This window comes from Equus quagga, chromosome 15 (genome assembly GCF_021613505.1).
Source record: "Equus quagga isolate Etosha38 chromosome 15, UCLA_HA_Equagga_1.0, whole genome shotgun sequence".
NCBI lineage: Eukaryota > Metazoa > Chordata > Mammalia > Perissodactyla > Equidae > Equus > Equus quagga.
This window is the reverse complement of record NC_060281.1, coordinates 90,904,386-90,922,703: the sequence shown is the minus strand read 5'-3', so window position 1 is coordinate 90,922,703 and position 18,318 is coordinate 90,904,386. Positions and strand designations below refer to the sequence as shown.

Here is an 18,318-nt window from a genome sequence, read left to right as displayed (position 1 = left end):
AACATTCCTTTAAGCCAAAACCTACTCCAGATCAAGGCCCTAACTCTACAATCCTATGAAATCTGAGAGAGTGGAGGACGCTGCAGAAGAAGAGGCTGAAACCAGCAGAGCTTGATTTATGAAGTTAAAGGAAAGAAGCGTCTCCATAAAGTAAAAGTGCAAAGTGAAGCAGCAAGTGCTGATGGAGAAGCTGCAGCAAGTTCTCCAGAAGGTCTAGATGAGATCATTAGGGAAGGTGGCTACTCTAAACAATAGATTTTCAAAGTAGATGAAACAGCCTTATATTGGAAGAAGATGCCATCTAGGACTTTCATAGCTAGAGAGGAGAAGTCAAGGCCTGGTTTCAAGATTCAAAGGACAAGTTACTCTCTTCTTAGGGGCTAATGCAGCTGGTGACTTGAAGTTGAAGCCAATGCTCATTTGCCATCCTGAAAATGCTAGGGCCCCTAAGAATGGTGCTGAATCTACTCTGCCTGTGCTCCCATAAATGGAGCAAGAAAGCCTGGATGACAGAATATCTGTTTACAACACTGTTCACTAAATATTTTACCCGCTGTTGAGACCTATACCTCAAAAAAAGGATTTTTTCCAAAATATTACTGCTCATTGACAACACATCTCATTTCCCAAGAGCCCTGACCCATTCAGAGTTCATTTTTGCATGTGGTGTGAGGTAGGAGTCTGAGGTCATTCATTTGCATGTGGAGATCCAGTTGTTACAGCACAGTGTGTTAAAAAGACTATTGTTTCCCCCATTGGATTGTTTTGGCTCTCTTGTCAAGAATAAATTGGCCATCAAGAGAATGAGAAGAAAGGCATAGACTAGGAGAAAATATTTGTAAAAGAAATGTCTGATAAAATCTAGCAGTTTCTTACAAAACTAAGCATACTTTTACCAAATGATTCAACAACCACACTCCTTGGTATTTACTGAAATGAGTTGAAAACTTGTGTCCACACAAAAACCTGCACATGGATGTTTACAGCAGCTTGATTCTTAATTGCCAAAACTTGGAAGTAACCAGGATGCCCTTCAGGAGGTGAATGGATAAATAACTGTGGTTCATCCAGACAAGAAATATTACTCAGTGCTAAAAAGAAAAGAGCTATCAAGCCATGAGAAGACATAAGACAACCTTAAATTCATTTTACTAAGTGAAAAAGGCCAATCTGAAAAGGCTACATACTATATGATTTGATTCCCACTACATGAACATCTGGAAAGGCCAAACTGTGGAGACAGTGAAAAGATCAGTGGTTCCCAGGAGTTAGTGGGAGGGAGGGATGAATAGCTGCTGCACAGAGGACTTTTAGGGCTTACTGTAATAGTGTGTGCACGTCATTATACATTTGTCAAACCCATAGAATGTACACGACCAAGAGTGAGCCCTAATGTAAGCAGAATTTTTTTCTTAACTTCATTTCTGCATAGTTCATTGCTAGTGTATAGAAATACAATTGATTTTTGTATATTGATCTTGTATCCTGCACCTTACTGAACTGGTTTACCACTTCTAATATTTTTTGTGTGGATTCCTTAGGATTTTCTCTACACAGCATCATGTCATCTGAGCCCAGAGATAGTTTTACTCCTCCCTTCCAATCTGGATTCCTTTGATTTCATGTTCTCACCTAATTGCCATGGCCAGATTCCCCAGTAAAGTGTTGGATACAAGTGGTGAGAGCACCTCCCAATGTTGTTTCTGAGCAAAGGGAAAGCTTTCAGTCTCTCTCCACTGAGCACAGCAGCTGAGGGATTTTCGTGGATGGTCTTCATCATTTTGAGGGTGGTCCCTTCTATTCCAGGTTTGTTGACTGTTTTTCTGTGTCTGTTGAGACTATCATGTGGTTTTTGTCCTTTATTCTATTAGTTTGCCATATTACATTGATTCATTTTCAGATGGTAAATCAATCTTGCATTCCTGGGATAAATACCAAATGGTCGTTTTTATATGTTTCTGGATTCGATTTGCTAGTATTCACCTGCGCAATTCTTCATCTATATTCACAAAAGATATTGGTTTGTAATTTGCTTTCCTTGTGATGTTTTTGCTGGGTTTGGTGTCAGGGTGCTCATGGCTGTGTAGGATGAGGTGGGAAGTATTCTCTCTTCTTCTTGCATTTTTGGTGCTTTCTCTTCACTGCATCTCCATGTGTTGCTCAGTGTAACTGCCTTGCTCGCTGGGGTTCAGCCATGTCCCTGAAAGTTTACAGTTTACTGTGTCGACCATGCTTGGCCACAAGTATCCATTGGATGTTGGCCCCTGTGAAGGGGTGTGGTGAGAGCCCCTCTCTGGGGAGATGAAAAGTCAGGGCTCTGAAACCCTGCACACCAGCTCTCAGGTGGCCGTCGGTCAGGCCTTGGGGGAGTTCCTGTTACACAACTGCCCAGGCCTCTTGGTTGGAAATGCATTTTTCTGGGTTTCTGTGAAGGCGTTTCAGAACAAGGAACATCTGCTTGGTTATGTTTAGGCCACAAGGAGCGAGGTGAGGGAAGGGTCACCACTGCAGGAAGTGGGAACCCATCTGAGAAGCTCCTCAAGACAACGTCAGCCACATACCAGAAGGGAGCGAGGGGCTGGCTAAGGCAGAGTGCTCCAAGTGGCACCATCTTGCCTGGGAGTCCACCACCCTGTCACCAGCCCGCTGAGCCAGACAGACTGCAGGTGCCCCTAACATCCTCTCCCACAAACCACATAGAACCTGACAACATGGAGAGAGTTCTGGGGAAGAGGATGACTATTTGGGTTTTGCTTTGCTTGGATGGATTGTCCTGATTTTGCTGTAAACAAATTCATACCCTGTCACACCAGCCTTTCCACTTTCAAAGAAGGAGGGAGAGCAGAAGGACAAAGACCCCTCAGCTCCAGGAATAAATAAACCTGAGGGGGTTTGTGATGGTCAGGTGATCCACAAGTGGGGAGCTGCTGTTAGGGTCCCCCAGGGTCCTCAAGGCTTGACAAGTGCTCCTGGGTTGGGAGGGGCTGCCATTGGTGTCTGAGGGGCCCTAGGGTGCCCCAAGCTGGAGGGCTGGAGGTCATCCCCCAGGGTCTGCTTGTCTCCTTTCAGGACAGTGTCCATAGCTGGAAGCTCAGAACAGCCAGCATGAGTTCTGCCAATTCACAGAACACTCCCCACAGCCAGGCACTCCCTATCAGTGGGTGAGGGTGGCTTACTGCCATCCCATTGTGCCAGAGATCAGGGACTGCCCAGGGCCTCTCAGCCACATTCACACCCTCATCTTACCAGCGTCTTGCCTGACTCCTGCAGCCCCCACACCTCCCAGGGTCAAGGGGCCTGGATGGTGCCCCGCTGGTGGAGTCCATGTGTTGGGATGAGGGATCAAGGAGGGTGTCTGCAGCAGTGGAAAGCAGGTGGGCTCCAGACCTCACCCAAACCTGGACCTTAATCTCCACCTGCATCCCGAGGCCACCTTGGTGACCTGGGCTAGTCACTTACCTGGAGTCCTGGGCTTTCTCCTCTGTGAACTGGGCACAATCATAGGGCTTCCCTAGAACCTGGGAGTCTGGTCTTGAGCTTGTGTGGTGTGGGCAGGGTGGGCTGAGTGCGTGTGGAACTGGAAGGTAGAGCCAATGTTGGACATCGCACCCAGGGGTGTGGGGAGCCCCATGCACAGAGTAACGATAGCGGCCACACCAGGTGAGTTGCAGCAAGTCCCACAGGGAAGGACACAGGTGGGAGAGGAGGTGAATGCTGTGGTGCTGGCTCACAGGGGCATGGCAGAAGTGGCTCTGGGGGAAGCACGGTGAGGGCATATTGGGGCATACAGCCCAGGGTGCCCCCTACTACCAGAGGGTTGCATTGATACCACAGCCCAGCGCGGTGAGGAATGGGGTGATTAACACAGCTGTCTGAGGCCTGGTGACCACCAGGGCATAGCCCAGTGTCACAGGGTCACTCCTGTGGTGGGTCCTGGAGGCCTGACCCAGCTCCCAGGAAGCCTCAGGTTTCCACCCTGCTTTGGGATCCCAGAGCACTGGCACCGTTCCTAGTAGGGCTCTGTAGGGCTGCCCCTCCCCACCCTCAGGGCCCCTCCCAAACACCCAGTCCCTTGCCCAGGAGGCAGGCCGATGGGATCCCCACACTTCCCTGTGGCCTCCTGCCCACCCTGCTGGCAGGCCCGGAGCCTGCCTCATCCAGCCCTGCAGCTGCCAGTGGCTCCAGGCTTGGGTCCCCAGGGCAGGGTCAGAGCAAGGACTGAAGGCTGGTCAGGACCCAGGGCAGACTGTCACTCCCCTCTCACCCTTGTAGGTGCCGGCAGCTGGCTTGGTGCTCCTCTCGGCTGCCAACCATGGCCTGGGGACTGCCCAGCACTGCCAGCCTGGCGCACTTCTGCCAGAAGCTGCACCGGCGGAAGCCAGTGAAGGAGTCCCCCAGGGAGACACTGCCGCAGCGCCATCTGACCACGCTGGACCTGACTTTGCTGGGTGTGGGTGGCATGGTGGGCTTGGGCCTGTATGTGCTCACAGGCACCGTGGCCAAGGGGATGGCCGGCCCTGCAGTGCTTGTGTCCTTTGGCGTGGCTGCTGTGGCCTCCCTGCTGGCAGCCCTGTGCTACGCGGAGCTCGGGGCACAAGTGCCCTACACAGGCTTTGCCTACCTGTTCACTTACACGTCTGTGGGTGAGATTTGGGCCTTCCTTGTCGGCTGGAACGTGCTCCTCCAGTGTCTCTTTGTTTGCACTGCTCTGGTCCGTGCCTGTAGTGGCTACCTAGACACCGTTTTTGGACACCGCATCCGCAGCTTCACTGAGGCCCATGTGGGCATCTGGCAGGTGCCCTTCCTGGCCCAGTACCCAGACTTCCTGGCTGCTGGCCTCATACTTTTGGCTTCTGCATTTAGCTTCTGTGTAACCAGTGTCTCTTCCTGGGTCAACCGCACATTCCTTGCCATCAGCGTGGTTGTCATCCTCTTCATCATCGTCCTAGGGTTTGTCCTGGCCCGCCCGCACAACTGGAGCATTGAGGAGGGCGGCTTTGCGCCCTTCGGTTTCTCCGGTGTCATGGCTGGCGCCGCCACCTGCTTCTACACCTTCCTGGGCTTTGACAATATTGTTGCCTATAGTGCGGAGGCCCAGAACCCAAAGCGAGCTGTGCCTATGGCCATCGCCATCTCAGTTACCCTGGTAGCTGGTACCTACATCCTCGTTTCCACAGTCCTCACCCTCCTGGTGCCCTGGCACAGCCTGGACCCTGACTGGGCCCTTGTTGATGCCTTCCACCAGCGGGGCTATAGCTGGGCGGCCTTCATCGTGGCAGCTGGTGCAATCTGCGGTAAGTGGCCCTTCTGGACAAGGGGGGAGGGAACAGGATGGTGGGGCTCTGCCCTAAGCCTCCAGGAAACACATCTCCATCTGGACCTGTGTTGCCAATGCATCCTGGGCCCAGGAAGGGGCTAATGATTAGACTCTCCACCCGGGCTTGTTGAGAGGAACCTATTCACCGCCCCTCCCAGTTGTACACAGAATGTCAGTTCTGGGCATGTGCTTCCAGATCCTTCCAGGCAGAGGGACTCAGTCCTTATCAGAATCTCCAGTGGGTCTGTACCTAATCTAGGGTGTCCCATTCCTGCGTGGTGAGGGGGAACAATCCAGCATCCACATAACATTCAGGCTCACTCTCAGAGCCCAGACAAACTCATGCCCATTTTCCCAAGGGGCCACCCATGCCCTGGCCCCCAGCAGCGGCCCCAGGTGGGCCTGTCCACCATGCTGACCAGTCTCCCACCCTCTGCCACAGACATGACCAGTGTGCTGCTCAGGTACTTCTTTTACCTGCCATACATCACCTATGCCATGGCTGCCGACGGGCTCTTCTTCCAAGTGTTTGCCCGCATGCACCACTGGATGCAGGTGTCCGTGTTCGGGGTGCTCATGGCTTTCATGGCGCTGCTGCTGGACCTCGATGCACTCGTCCAGTTCCTGTCCATTGGTGCACTACTGCCCTATACATGCTTGCCCACCTGCATTATCATTCTACGCTTCCGAAAGTCCCCTCCATCCAGTTCTCAGGGCCCAGACAGCCCTGAGGGCACAGAGGAGGCCTCAGCCCCTGAGCCTGGGCAGCTGCGACCAGCCCTGAGGCCCTACCTCGGCTTCCTGGGTGAGTGCAGGCCTGGAGCCGCTGTGGCTTGGGCCCTCAGTGTCCTGGTGGCCTCGGCCGTCACTCTGGACTATGTGTTGGTCTTCGGGGACTCGGCCCTGCATCTCCCACCCTGGGGCTACACCCTGCTGCTCCTGCTCAGCTCTGCCACGTTTCTGCTCAGTCTCCTCGTCCTTGGGGCCCACCAGCAACAGCACCGGCAGGACATCTTTCAGGTACTTCCTCCAGCCAGCACCCACCGCGCTCAGCCCAGCCAGCTCCCTTCGCCCCTTCCTCCTCTGCCGTGGCAGGATGCACCAGGGTCGCAGGGCGGGGGAGGCCAGTACCCCACACCCCGCTCTCTGCGTGGCGGGTGGGCCCTTGTCTCCAGAATCTCCAGAGGCAGAGAAAGGCTCTGTGGACTCCCAAGAATTCAGGCCCTGGGCCAGCAGCCCTTCCCTGTAGCCCAGCCCAGCCCTGCCCTTGTCTCCTCAGGTTCCCATGGTGCCCCTGACTCCCGCCCTGAGCATCCTCCTCAACATCTTCCTCATGCTGCACCTGAGCTACCTGACCTGGCTGTACTTGTCCATCTGGCTGCTGATTGGTGAGTTGGGGCCCAACTGTGACTCTGGGGTGGGGTGCGCTGCAGGAGGCTAGCAAGCAGGGTGGCAGTGCTGGGACTTGCCCCTCACACTTGTGCCACCCTTGCAGGACTTGTGGTGTATTTTGGTTATGGCATCTGGCACAGCAAGGAGAACCAGTGGGTGCGGCAAATCTGACTATCCCACTTGGCAGCCTGGAGGAGATGGTGCAGGCCCTGCAGCCCCCAGCCAGGCACCAGCCCTGGAGCCCAGACACACTGAGCAGCCTGCCAGTCTATGAGGACTGCTGCGGCCTGTCTGCCCTCACCCGCCTCCTCAGAAGGCCAGAGGGGCTGGCAGCCCCTCTATCCAGGGCAGGTTGGATTTGTAGGTCTGCCCATGCTGAGGGGACCTCAGGACCTCAGGACCTTAGCCCAGGTGCTGAGCTTCGAGTCTTTGGAAGTGGGCTGTGGCCAGCGCTGGTGTGGTGGACTCTGCCCAGCATCCTCCAGTTTATGACCAATTCCAGCTACCTGGGCAGGTGGAGTAGGATGGGCAGGGAAGAGCCTTGAGTCCCAGGGACCCACAATAGGAACTGCTCAGCCAGCCATGTGGCCTGCTGCCATGTCCAGTGTGGTGTTCTTTGTTGCACTGAGCCCTCACCTACCGCTGGGATCTAGATGATTGTCCCCAACCCACAGCAAAGGTACTGGGGTTCGGTAAGGGTGAGACACCAGCCCTGGGACAGCCCTGAGTCGGGAACATTCCCAGGCCTGGGTCACAGGGTCCTGCCTTCGGGCCACTGCGCTCTGCCCAGCTCTGAGGGGAGCTACACACATTAGCCACAGCGGGGTCCTTGACAGCATGGGTACAGGCTCCTGCCAAGGCTCCCCACATGTCCTCTCAGGGGCAGATCCAGAGAGTAGAGCCTGGACCCCAAGGAGGCCACCTAGAAAGGGCGGTGGAGTTCTGGGGTTCCCTTGGTTTCCCAGGGCTCCCAGAGAGCAGGGCATGTCCTGGGGCCTGCCCCGGATGGAGAAGCCCCCCTGCCTGGGCACACACATCTCTCAGGCACAGGCCCACATGGCGCACACGGTCTCCTGGGTGTGCACCCACGTGCAGACTGAGGCAGCAGCTGTTTCCCAGCTCAGGGGTGCCTACAGCTTCCAGCAGCCTCTCTCCCTGCTGCCCCCTCGGGGCTTTGTGACAAAGGCTCAGGATGGGACACACACGGGCAGGTGGGTGCACAAGTACCTGGGCCTGCTCCAGGGACCTTCAGCCCACCTGTGGTGTTGGGGCCCCATCCTTTCAAGTCACCAGGCCCTCCCTGCACCCCCCTGTGGCCTCCCTAAGGCCATGCTCTTTCTACCATAGACACCACCACTTCCCCGTTCCTGCCTGTGATGACCACACAGGAAGCCGCTGGCTTTGGAATCTTTACTCCTCAAATCTCTGCAGCATTGACATTACTTTCTCTGGGCCCCAAGGACAACAAGGGACACGTGACCCCCACTCCAATAATGAAGCCTCAGGACCATGACCTCTCACCCTAGCCCTTCTGACCCTGCCTCCATGGACACTGCCCTGGGGGTGAGAGGCAGCAGGGACCCCAAGGCTTTGCTGAGGCTCCAGCTGCCAGATGATTCCTGATGCTGCCCAGCCTGAGCCACAGGCCTCCCCTACCCAGCCTGGCCCATATTGCTCCACCAGAAACCTGCCAGCATGGCCCTGCTTGCCAGGGACCCATGAGAAGGCAGCCCCTTGTCTCCCTGGAGTGGCTACCCCAAACGCTGCCCCTGTCTGGGACCCAGAGAGGGCTTGGCTCCTGCAGCCCTGTCCCTTCCCTCCTGACCATGGGCCCAGGACATGGGGAAATTCTCCAGCAGGCAGGACTCAGGCCCCCAGGAGGATTCCAGAGCCAGAATCAGGCCAGCCTGCTGGGGAGAGATAGTCTGGGAGCTGAAGGGTGGCATTATCCCCCACCCAGTCCTGCCTGGGTTTCATCCATGAGTCCTCAAGGTTAGGCCCCCACCCTTCTCAGTCCTGAACCCCCAACCAGCAGAGAAAGTCTACAGGCCTCAGGAATGGGCCAGCGAATGGGTCCTAGGGCCACCCTGGTGACGGTGTCCAGCTCTCAGCAGCAGCAGTGGGGACAGCTGTGGGGCCCCCTCTAAGGCACCTGGGCAGCTGGACGTGGGGGTGGGGAAGCTACCTTTCTGCTCAGGGTTGGCAGTTCCCTGAGGGACCTTTGCCTGCAGATGTGGACAGCAGGTCGAGACTCCAGCCACCATCCTCCAAAGTGTAGCCCAGGGTCAGCCAGGCCCGCAGCCCCCTCCTCATGCTTGGTCCTCCAGTAGAAATGGGCTTCTCCATCCACGTACAACAGCAGCAGGTCACAGCAGAAGGTGATCTGGGAGAGGCAGGGCAGACCCATGGCCAGGACCCCAACCTGCCATCCTGCCACCTCCCCAGCCCTCACCCTGAGACTCAGTGTCTGCAGAGGGGGCACAGGGGTACACTCGTGGGACACATGCTTGCCAGCAGCCAGAGGGAGACACGATGGCCAGACTCACCACACCCAGCCGGGCTGCTCCAGTGCCCAGAGTGAGGGTTGTGGGGATGAGCCCAAACTTCCCTGCCTGAGAGAGACCTGGGCTGAGCCTCTCTGCCTGTGGCTGTTGCCCCCTCGGGCCCCTCACCCCTGCCTGCCCACATCCTCCCCAGACTGAGCCCTACCTGCCCAGTGACCAGAATGTCAATGTGGACCCTACAGATCTGAGCAGGCTCCGGGCCTCCACTCCTGAGGCCTCCCCCCAGTGAGCAGCTGTCCTGGGGCAGGAGAGAGTCCAGTGACTGCTCTGGCCACTCCTGGGGGACCTGGCCCTCACAGGCCTCATCTTACTCATCCACTGACTCCATCCACCGCCAGCCTGAGTCCTGGCTCACAGCCCTGCGTCACTGCTGAGGACACAGGCGACAAGCAAGCTGGGAGCTGCCTCTCACAGGCTCCCTGCCTGCTGAGGGGATGGGGACAGAAGGGTCAATAAACAGACAACAGCAGTGGGGGTGGGAGAGGTGGGATAGGCCTGCTGCTGTGGGGTCCAGAGAGGGGCACTCAGTCTCCCCCGGGAGCCAGGGAAGACTTTCTGCAGGGAGCCCCTCAGGCTGGATTCCCAGGGCTCAGGAAGGAGTTCCAGGCAGAGATGGAGGGCAGGGAGAGTGCAGAGGGGAGGGGAGCAGGGTGTGGGTGGGTCCAGCCCCACATGTTTGCACAGGGCTGGGGGGCCAGCAAATCTAGGCCAGGAGGGCCCAGCGTGCATCACATGATGTCACCCCCAGGCCTGGTGGCTGTGTGCATGTCTGCATGAGGGTGACAAGGTGACATGAAGGGTCAGAAGGATGGGACAGGTCTGCTTAGGAGCCTCAAAGACACGACAATACATGCAACAGCCTTGAGTGCATCTTGGGTTGGAAAATAAAAAGATTTAGGACTATTGTTGCCACCACTGGGGAAATTAAAATATTAGATTTATTTGCCAATATTACATTTCCTGAGTATGACGAGAGGACAGCAGTCACCTGGGGAAGGTCCTCATTCTCAGGACAGCATTGAGAGGGGTGAGTGTCTGGATATCTGCCACTTACTTTCCAATGGTTTCCTGTGAAATCCATCTAAATATACCCAGTTCCCTAGAGTGGGAGAGATAAAGTGGGCCCTCCTGCAACCCTGTACCCCATGGACCCACCAGCAATGCCAGGTCCTCAAAGACCCCTCCAGTCATGGCCATGAGGTCCCCGATGTGGAACACAGGGCAGTAGGGGCTGAAGTGTGGGTCACAGGAGCAGCACTTGAAATAGGTGTTGTCCCCGGTCTAGAAGGCATTAGACCTCAGAGGGGGTAGGGCTGGGGGTTGGGTCAGGAGAGGACAAGGAGGATCAGGGCCAGCCAGGACCCACCGTGCTTACTTGGAGAAGTTGAACCTGCTGAAGGTGACAGCGTTTTTAACAAACAGCATGAAGTTCTCAGCCTGGACCATCAGGGGCTTCCTGCAGGTGGGGGGAGGTAAGGGGCAGGCTCTGCTGGTCCTGGGACCCTGCCCTGGGTATCAGGGACACTTACACAGGCACAGTGTCACTCTCCATGGGGCAGCAGGCCCGGATCTCACAGGTCCTGTGGGTCCCATTGAAGATCACACACTGGCCCCTTTTTATGCCTTGAAAACATGAGACAAACTCCAGGCCTCCAATCCCCACAGGGCCTGGGAAGGGAGTGGGCAGCGGGCTGCTGGCAGAAAGAAGAGATGCAAAGCACCACTGGGCCTGTACAAGCGAGTCACTCAGGGTCCCAGCTCGGCCCCCTGAGCCCCATCCCAGTGTCGGCACTGGAAGATGGGGCCCACAGTTACCGTGGCTGTGCATCCCCGTCTCCCCTCCAGGACAGTCCTCATCACCCCAGCCAGTCCCCAGTGGCATGGCAGGGGGCTTAGGTGGTGAGAAAGCAGAGCTGTCCAGGCCCATGCGGTGTCTCCCCTGCGTGACCCAGCCCTGCAGTCCCCAGGGACACACCCCTCCCCTGTTTAACCCCCAGGTTCCCTGAGTTTGGGGCACATGGGAAAGCTGGAGGGTGCAGATAAAAGGAGGTGGTCAGAGGGGGAGGGCAAGCAGCCCCCCGGCCAGACAGGGGTGCAGGGCTGTCTCCCAAGGCAGAGCGAGACTCCTTCCCTCCTGACAGTTCTGTCCCCAGGGGGGCAGAAGTGAATCTTCAAGGCCCAGCTCCTCTGGTCCAATTCAGAGGACAGAATAAGGAAGCTGGAGGGACTCTGGGAGGGTGAGCTCATGCCAGGGTGGAGGTGCTAGGTGTGGCACACAAAGGGCGGGACCCTCAGAGGGGCCTGTAGGGAAGTGGGACCCCACACACTGGCCAAGGGACCACAGGCCACTCCCTTCCCATTTGTTCTGCTGTAAACAGGGACATCAGTGCCTGCACAGGGTCACAGAGTTCTGGGCATCAGCCAGGAGAGGGCGGGGGTGAGCTCTCTGAGAGTCCCAGACCCTGGAGAGGAAGCACCCTCAAGTGTCAGGCACTGGAACAGACATGACTCTGCTAGGCGGCAGGTGGATGTTGCTGACCAGGCCCCTGGCTCAGAGCCAGCAGGAAGAACACAGCACCAGGGTGACAGGAAGGGCTAAGGGACTTGGTGGCCACCATCATGGAAAGAGAGCCTCCAAGGGTGGAAAACAAGGGCTGGCAGGTCTGATGGTGTCACCTGTGAAAGCTCAGCCTGGCCTCTGCATGGAGCACACCTGGGGACCCACAGGAAGATCACAGGGACAGCGGGGGCAGCAGGGAAACTGTCACAGATGGAATGGACTGGAGGGAGGGGCAGGGAGGTGTGGAGCCAGGTCCAGCTTTGGCACTGGGGACATCATGGCCTCACTGGATGAAAAGAGGCCCCCCTGGGCAAGGGAGAGGGTTCTCTTGGACAAGGTGGGTGTGAACCAGGAGGCAGCTATGCTGGGGCAGGTGTCCCTGGGGTACAGTGTGGGCATCAGCAGAACAGAGGAAACGGGTGCTGTGGAGGATCTGGGTGGAGGGAGGAGGGGCCGGAAGGCAGCGTGGGGCGGGCAGAGGAGGCACCGGCCTGCATGGCCCAGGGCAGGGAGGGAGCATTCAGGAGCTCCAGGCCCTGCCCCCTGCCCCCCACCCCTCCCTCAAGCTCAAGTGTTGAGCCCCCAGACCCTCCATTCTTCCAGATGCCCCTTTGTAAATGCAGTCCCTCTAGCCCGGCTTCCTGACTTGTCCCCTTGTCCACCTGGAAACCTCTTACACTTCCCTGAGAGCCTGTCCAGGGCCATTACTCTGTCAGGCCCTCCCTGAGCCCGGCCCTGTGACAGCGCCAGCACCCTCTCTCCATCACGTGCCCCTCTTGCACACACTCACTGCAGGGGTGGGGTCAAAGGTGTCAGCGCCAGGCAGCAGCACCCAGACTCCCACATGTAGTGGCTTTACAAAGTCACCATGTCCTGTAGCTGGTTCCCCAGCTCCTTTTCTGGGTCACGGAAACCCCTTTGAGTTTGGTGATGACAGAAATCTGGGTGTCCAGGTCCTGCTCCTGGTAGCCTTTTGTGACAAGGAGGGCCCACCTGGGGGGGAGGCGATGGGCAGAGCAGCATGTCCCCCACACAGTGAGCAGCAGCAGAGCTGGCCCCACCCACTCAGCCCCTACACACCCTATAGGCTCCCAGCACAGCGTTCAGGCCCCGCCTCTTCTCCAGCCTCATTTCCACCCAAACACCCTGCACAGGCCAGATGTTCTGGCCACACATCAGAGAGCCATGGGCTCAGAGTGAGCTGGCCACCTCCTTCCTCACCAGCATCCCCCTCCCCTGCCCTGGCCACATCAGCTTCTTCTCAAAGGCTCCCCAGACCCAGCACAGCTGGTGGCCTTTCTCAGGGGCCTCAGGGCTGCAGCTCTCACAGGGGTCAGGGACTACCTCCTGCCCTTGTGGGGCCTCCTGGGCAGGGCAAGACCATCCTGCTCTGCACCCAGAACCCAACATGGGGCTGGGGACAAGGCCCAGGAAAGGGGGCAGGTGGGCACACAGGAGGACACAAGCACACGGCTCGCTCTTGTCCCTGCTGGCCTCTAGACAGACGGAGATCCTTCCTTCTGCCCCTCCCCTGTCCAACATGCCTCCTCCACCACCACCAGCCTGGCCCCTGGAGAGTCAGACCCCCAACCCTCAGCCCAGCAGGACCAGTCAGGGTCCCTCCAGACAACTGCCCAGGAGCCATTCTCTCACCCACCACGTAGACCAGGACCCCGAGCTGCAGCAGCCTCTGCAGGGTGCTCACCCGCCACTTCCTGGTCACCACATACTTCTCAGTTTTGTAATCCAGAAGCCCCCAGCCTGTCCCGGCCCCTGGGGAGCCCCTGCTCTCAGTTCCTGCTGGCTGCTGGGAGCAGGAGTCAGCACAGCAGCTGCAGCCCCAGCTGAACAGGAGGCAAAGGCAGATGCCCAGGCCAGGCCAGGCCAGCAGCATTAAAGGGACACTCGGGGAAGGATCCAGCGGCACCCCAGCCCTGGGCTCAGTCCCAACCCCCAGCTGCCCTGGGCCTCCCTTCCTCCCCACACTCCTTCTGCTGGGCCCTGGGGCACAGACAGGAGCACCCCCTCTCCGCTGCCCTTTGACCTCACTTCCTTAGGGGTGAGGGCATGACAGGGTTATAGGTACTCTGAGAGGATGCCATGGGGGCAGCAGAGCCCAGAGGAGGGGCCAAGGAAAGCTTCAGGAAGAAGGGCCCTCTGAGCTGACACTGCAGATTCTGAAGTTCAGCAAGCGAAGCTGGGGAGGGATGTTCCTGGTGGAGGAAGCCGGACATCCGACGCTAGATCAGGAGAGAGAACTGGGACCCACAGAGAGAGAGCTTGACTCTGGCTCCAGAAAGGAGGGTGGCTGGCCCTGCAAGGTCCCCCAGCCCCTCCTGTGCGGTACCTAGCAGAGTTGCCCCACCCCCAAGCACAGGGACTAAGCACAGCTCTGCAGTCCGGCAGGGTCCTCAGTCCGCGGAAGGGGGGCGATGCTGGACCCACGCGGACTGCAGGGAGAACAAGCGCCCGCCAGGCACCCAGCCCTGCGCCTGGCCCGTGGCGCGCGCCCTTCTGAGTCCTGGCCAGGAGCCGGCTCAAGGTCAGCGCAGGCCAGCGGCTGTGTCCACAGCGACTAACAGCCCAGGGTTGCCCGGGCGACCTAGGAGAGCGTCTCTACTGGCTGCGGGGGGCGCCTGTTCGCTGCCCGCCACACTCAATTGGTCCATGCGGCTGGCGGGTCCGCCCACATCCCCGGCGGCGCTCTAGGTGCCACCTGACTCAGTCCCAGCCTCAGTGCCCGGGACTGTGAAATGTGTGGAACTATGAGGGTTCCTGTGACAGGTCTGGGGAGAGTGAAGAGCGGGAGCAGGCGGCGGTGGTCGCTCGGCGTCCTGCAGGGGTCCGGAGGGCCAGGGGGGTTTGGAAGCGGACTCCGACTCTGACCTGCAGGCAGAAGGTGCCCGGGCAGGGGGTTCAGGTCTGTCTCCTCACCTTGGGGCTTCTAGGCACGGGTGGAGGGAGCAGGCCGGGGCTCAGGTGGCAGAGGACCCGTGTCCAGCAGAGAGCACATCCCTCCGTGGGACACCTTCAGCTGGTGGCCCCTCCAGCCCCACCGGAAACGCTCGTGGCAGCAGCAATTTTTCCACCATTAGAACACGCTTCCAGAATGATGTTAAAGTGCCAAAACCAAGCCAAGCAGTCTAAGGAGGGGTGTCCCCCAGCTTTCTGAAATGGTATCAGGGCTGGGTTTTTGGAACCCACAGGAGAACTAAGCTAATGGATGTATAGGGCTTAGAGAAGGAATAATGGAAGGTAAAATAAAACAGTGTTCAGTTTTTGTTTTCATTTTTCTTATTCTTAAGTGACCTAAGAAATTCATTTTGCTCAAAATAGTAATTGTGAAAATACATTTGGTGATAATGCTTCATGCATAAGTGGAGATGTTTTATACAGGATGGGAGGGAGGAATCGGGAGGACTCCGTCATAAGGGACCCGCACTAACCATGAAGAAACAGTGTCATTGCAAAGTGAACTGAGGTTAGTTGCAAATTTATATTGTAAGCTCTACAGAAACCATTTAAAAACTTCAAAAGAAGTATAATTGATATGCTAAAAGAAAATAAAAGGTAGGATCTTGTAAAATGCTCAATTAAAACCAGAGAGGGCAAGAAATAATTTAAAAAGTACAGGACAAAATGGAAAGATCAAAAGCATTGGATAGAATCAGTTACAAATGTGGTGGATATTAATCCAACTATAGCAATAATCACTCTAAATAGGAATGGTCTAAATGCAGCCAGTAAGAGACAGACTTCATCAGACCACATTTAAAAAATAAGAACAAACTACATGCTTTGCACAAGAAACCCACTTTCCTTGTAAAGACACAGGTTGGTTAGGAGTAAAGGGACAGGACAAGACTAAGTCAGGATAGCACACATCCAAGGAAAGCTAGAGGAGCTGTGTTAATTCCAGAAAAAGCCAATTTCAGAACAAGGAAATTCTCAGGGAGAAAGAGGCATTCCATGATGTGAAAGGGGGCACTTCTCCATGAAGACATGACAGTCCTTAACATACATGCCTCTAACAACAGAACATCAAAATATGTGAGGGTAAACTGATAAAACTGCAAGGAGAAATAGACAAATCCACTATCACAGTGGATGGACACAGAACCAGACAACTCCCCACGACAGCACTAAACAACGCTCTTTCAGTGAGTGACAGACACAGCAGGCAGAACCTCAGGAAGGACGGACTGGACGGTGCCACCCATCTGCTGGAGCTCAGTAACATTCATAAAAGGCCGCATCCAACACAGCAGAACACCCAGGCTCCAAAGCTCACATGCAACATTCACCAGATAGACCACATTCTGGGTAAAAACAATCCCACACCTCAACAAACTTAAAACAATAGAAATCAGACAACGTGTGTTCTCAGACCAAAAAGGACTTTGAAGTAGGAAACAAAAAGAGAAAGGTGACTGGAAGATCCCAAAATATTTGCAGATTAAACAGCATATGGATCAAAGAAAGAAGTCTTAAGAGAAATTGTAAATCTTTTTAACTAAATCAAAATGAACATACAACTAATCAAAATGTGTGGAATGCAGTGAAAGGAATACCCAGAGGGAAATTTATAGCATTGAATGCACATGTTAGAAAAAATAAAGATCTGAAACAATACTCTAAGCTAGAGAAAGAAAAACAAAGTAAGCCTAAAGCAAACAGAAAAAAGGAAATAATAAAAAATATTACAGCAGACATTAATGACACTGAAAATCGGAAATCAATAGAGAAATCGATAAAACCAAAACTAGTTCTTAAGAAAGATTAAAATAATTGGATGAACCTCTAAGCAGGCTAACTCAGAAAGAAAAAAAAAAAGAGAAACACAAATTTCTCTTCTCAGAAATGAGAGAGGGGCTATGATTACTGACCCCATGAACATCAAAAGGATAATAAAGAAATATTTGACATTTGACATCTTCCCTGATGAGTTCTTTTGGATCTATAGTTAATCTTGAAATGAACAAATTCAAATCTTGCCCTGACCCTTTGACAGCAGGCTTTTAACTCAGATAACCAAAATATTGATGAGGATGTGAGTTAATGTCTGAATCACTTGCAACTAGTAAAACTCTATTACATATAAATTAGACATCGCTAAAATGAAAAACTTTTGGGATTCAAAGGACACCATTAAGAATGTGAAGAGACAACCCACAATATAGAGAAAAATTAGCAACTCAGATATCTGATAAGAAACATACCTAGAATATATAAAGGACTGTGACAACTCAGTTATAGAAATACAGTGAATCCAATTTAAAAATGGGCCAATGAGCTGAGCAGACATTTCTCCAAAGAAGACACACAAATGGCCACTGAGCACATGAAAAGATGTCCAACATCGTCAGCCGTCAGAGAAATACCTATCAAGGCCACAGAGAGAAGACATTTCACACCCACAGCATGACTAGAATCAAAGACAGACGGTGAGTGTGGATGAGGATGTGGAGGAACTGGGACCCTCACCTGCTGCTGCAGGAACGGGAAACGGTGCAGGCGCTTTGGAGAAGGTCCTCAGGGCATCCAAACAGGGACACAGAGAGTGACCATCTGACCCAGCAGTTCCGCTTCCAGGTGTGCGCCCAAAAGAAATGAAAGCAGATGTCCATGCAAAAACTTGTGCAAGAATGTTCACAGCAGCCGTATTCATAAGAGCCACAAAGTGGGCACAACCCAAATGTCCCTCCCCTGAGGAAAGGAGAAATACATCGTGCTACAGCAGCACAATGGATATTCTTTAGCAATCAAAGCAATGAGGGGCTGACACACGCCACAACACAGATGGACCGTGAAACCACTACACTGAGGGAAAGGAGCCAGACACAGAAAGTCACACACTGTATGATTCCATTCATAAGAAATGCACCAAATGGGCCAATTATAGAATCAGAAAGTGGATTTGTGTTTGCCCAGGCCTTAGGGGCTGGGGGAAATGGGCCTGTCTCCTAACGAGGAAGGTGTTTCTTTACAGGGATGGTCGAAAGCTTCCAGAATCAATTGAGGTGATGTTGCACAGTTTTGGGAATATATTAAAAAACAGTGAATTGCACACCTTCAAGTGTGACTTGTATGTGAACCGTATCTCACTAAAACTGTTCCCGTGATTACAAGACAGCATTGTGACTCGTCAACACAGAATGTAAGCCCCAGAAGGGAGCACAGAATCTTGTTCACTCACCTTAAAGGATCTGAACTAGGGCAATGAAACCCAGAGGAATTCTATTAGTTAACATTCTAGGTAGCAGGAAATCCTGAAATATTGACGAGGATTTCCATATTTTAATTTTTAGAAAAGGCACCGAAGGTTTAAAGACACATATTGACAAATGTCAGGAAAGATTCATCATCGCTCAGGGGGAGGGGACAAGGGGAAGTCATCAAACAGAAAGAATGTCAGTTTGGGTCACAGATCTGCACCCTGAATGTGAAGGTGGACCCACATCTATCACTGCTCCACCCCCAGGGAT

General features: G+C 54.6%; 1 protein-coding gene and 1 pseudogene across 1 annotated transcript; one reads left to right on the top strand and one right to left on the bottom strand.

Moving 5' to 3' along the window:
- The first annotated feature begins 4,312 nt into the window (after positions 1 to 4,312).
- LOC124227209 (cationic amino acid transporter 4-like) lies at positions 4,313 to 6,983 on the top strand. The gene is given in 6 exon segments (XM_046641058.1): positions 4,313 to 5,294; positions 5,760 to 6,337; positions 6,597 to 6,705; positions 6,813 to 6,860; positions 6,863 to 6,928; positions 6,931 to 6,983. Coding segments are annotated over 6 exon segments (1,836 nt in total).
- Positions 6,984 to 8,852: 1,869 nt separating this feature from the next.
- Positions 8,853 to 18,318, bottom strand: part of LOC124227208 (P2X purinoceptor 6-like) — an 89,038-nt pseudogene continuing 79,572 nt past the window's right edge.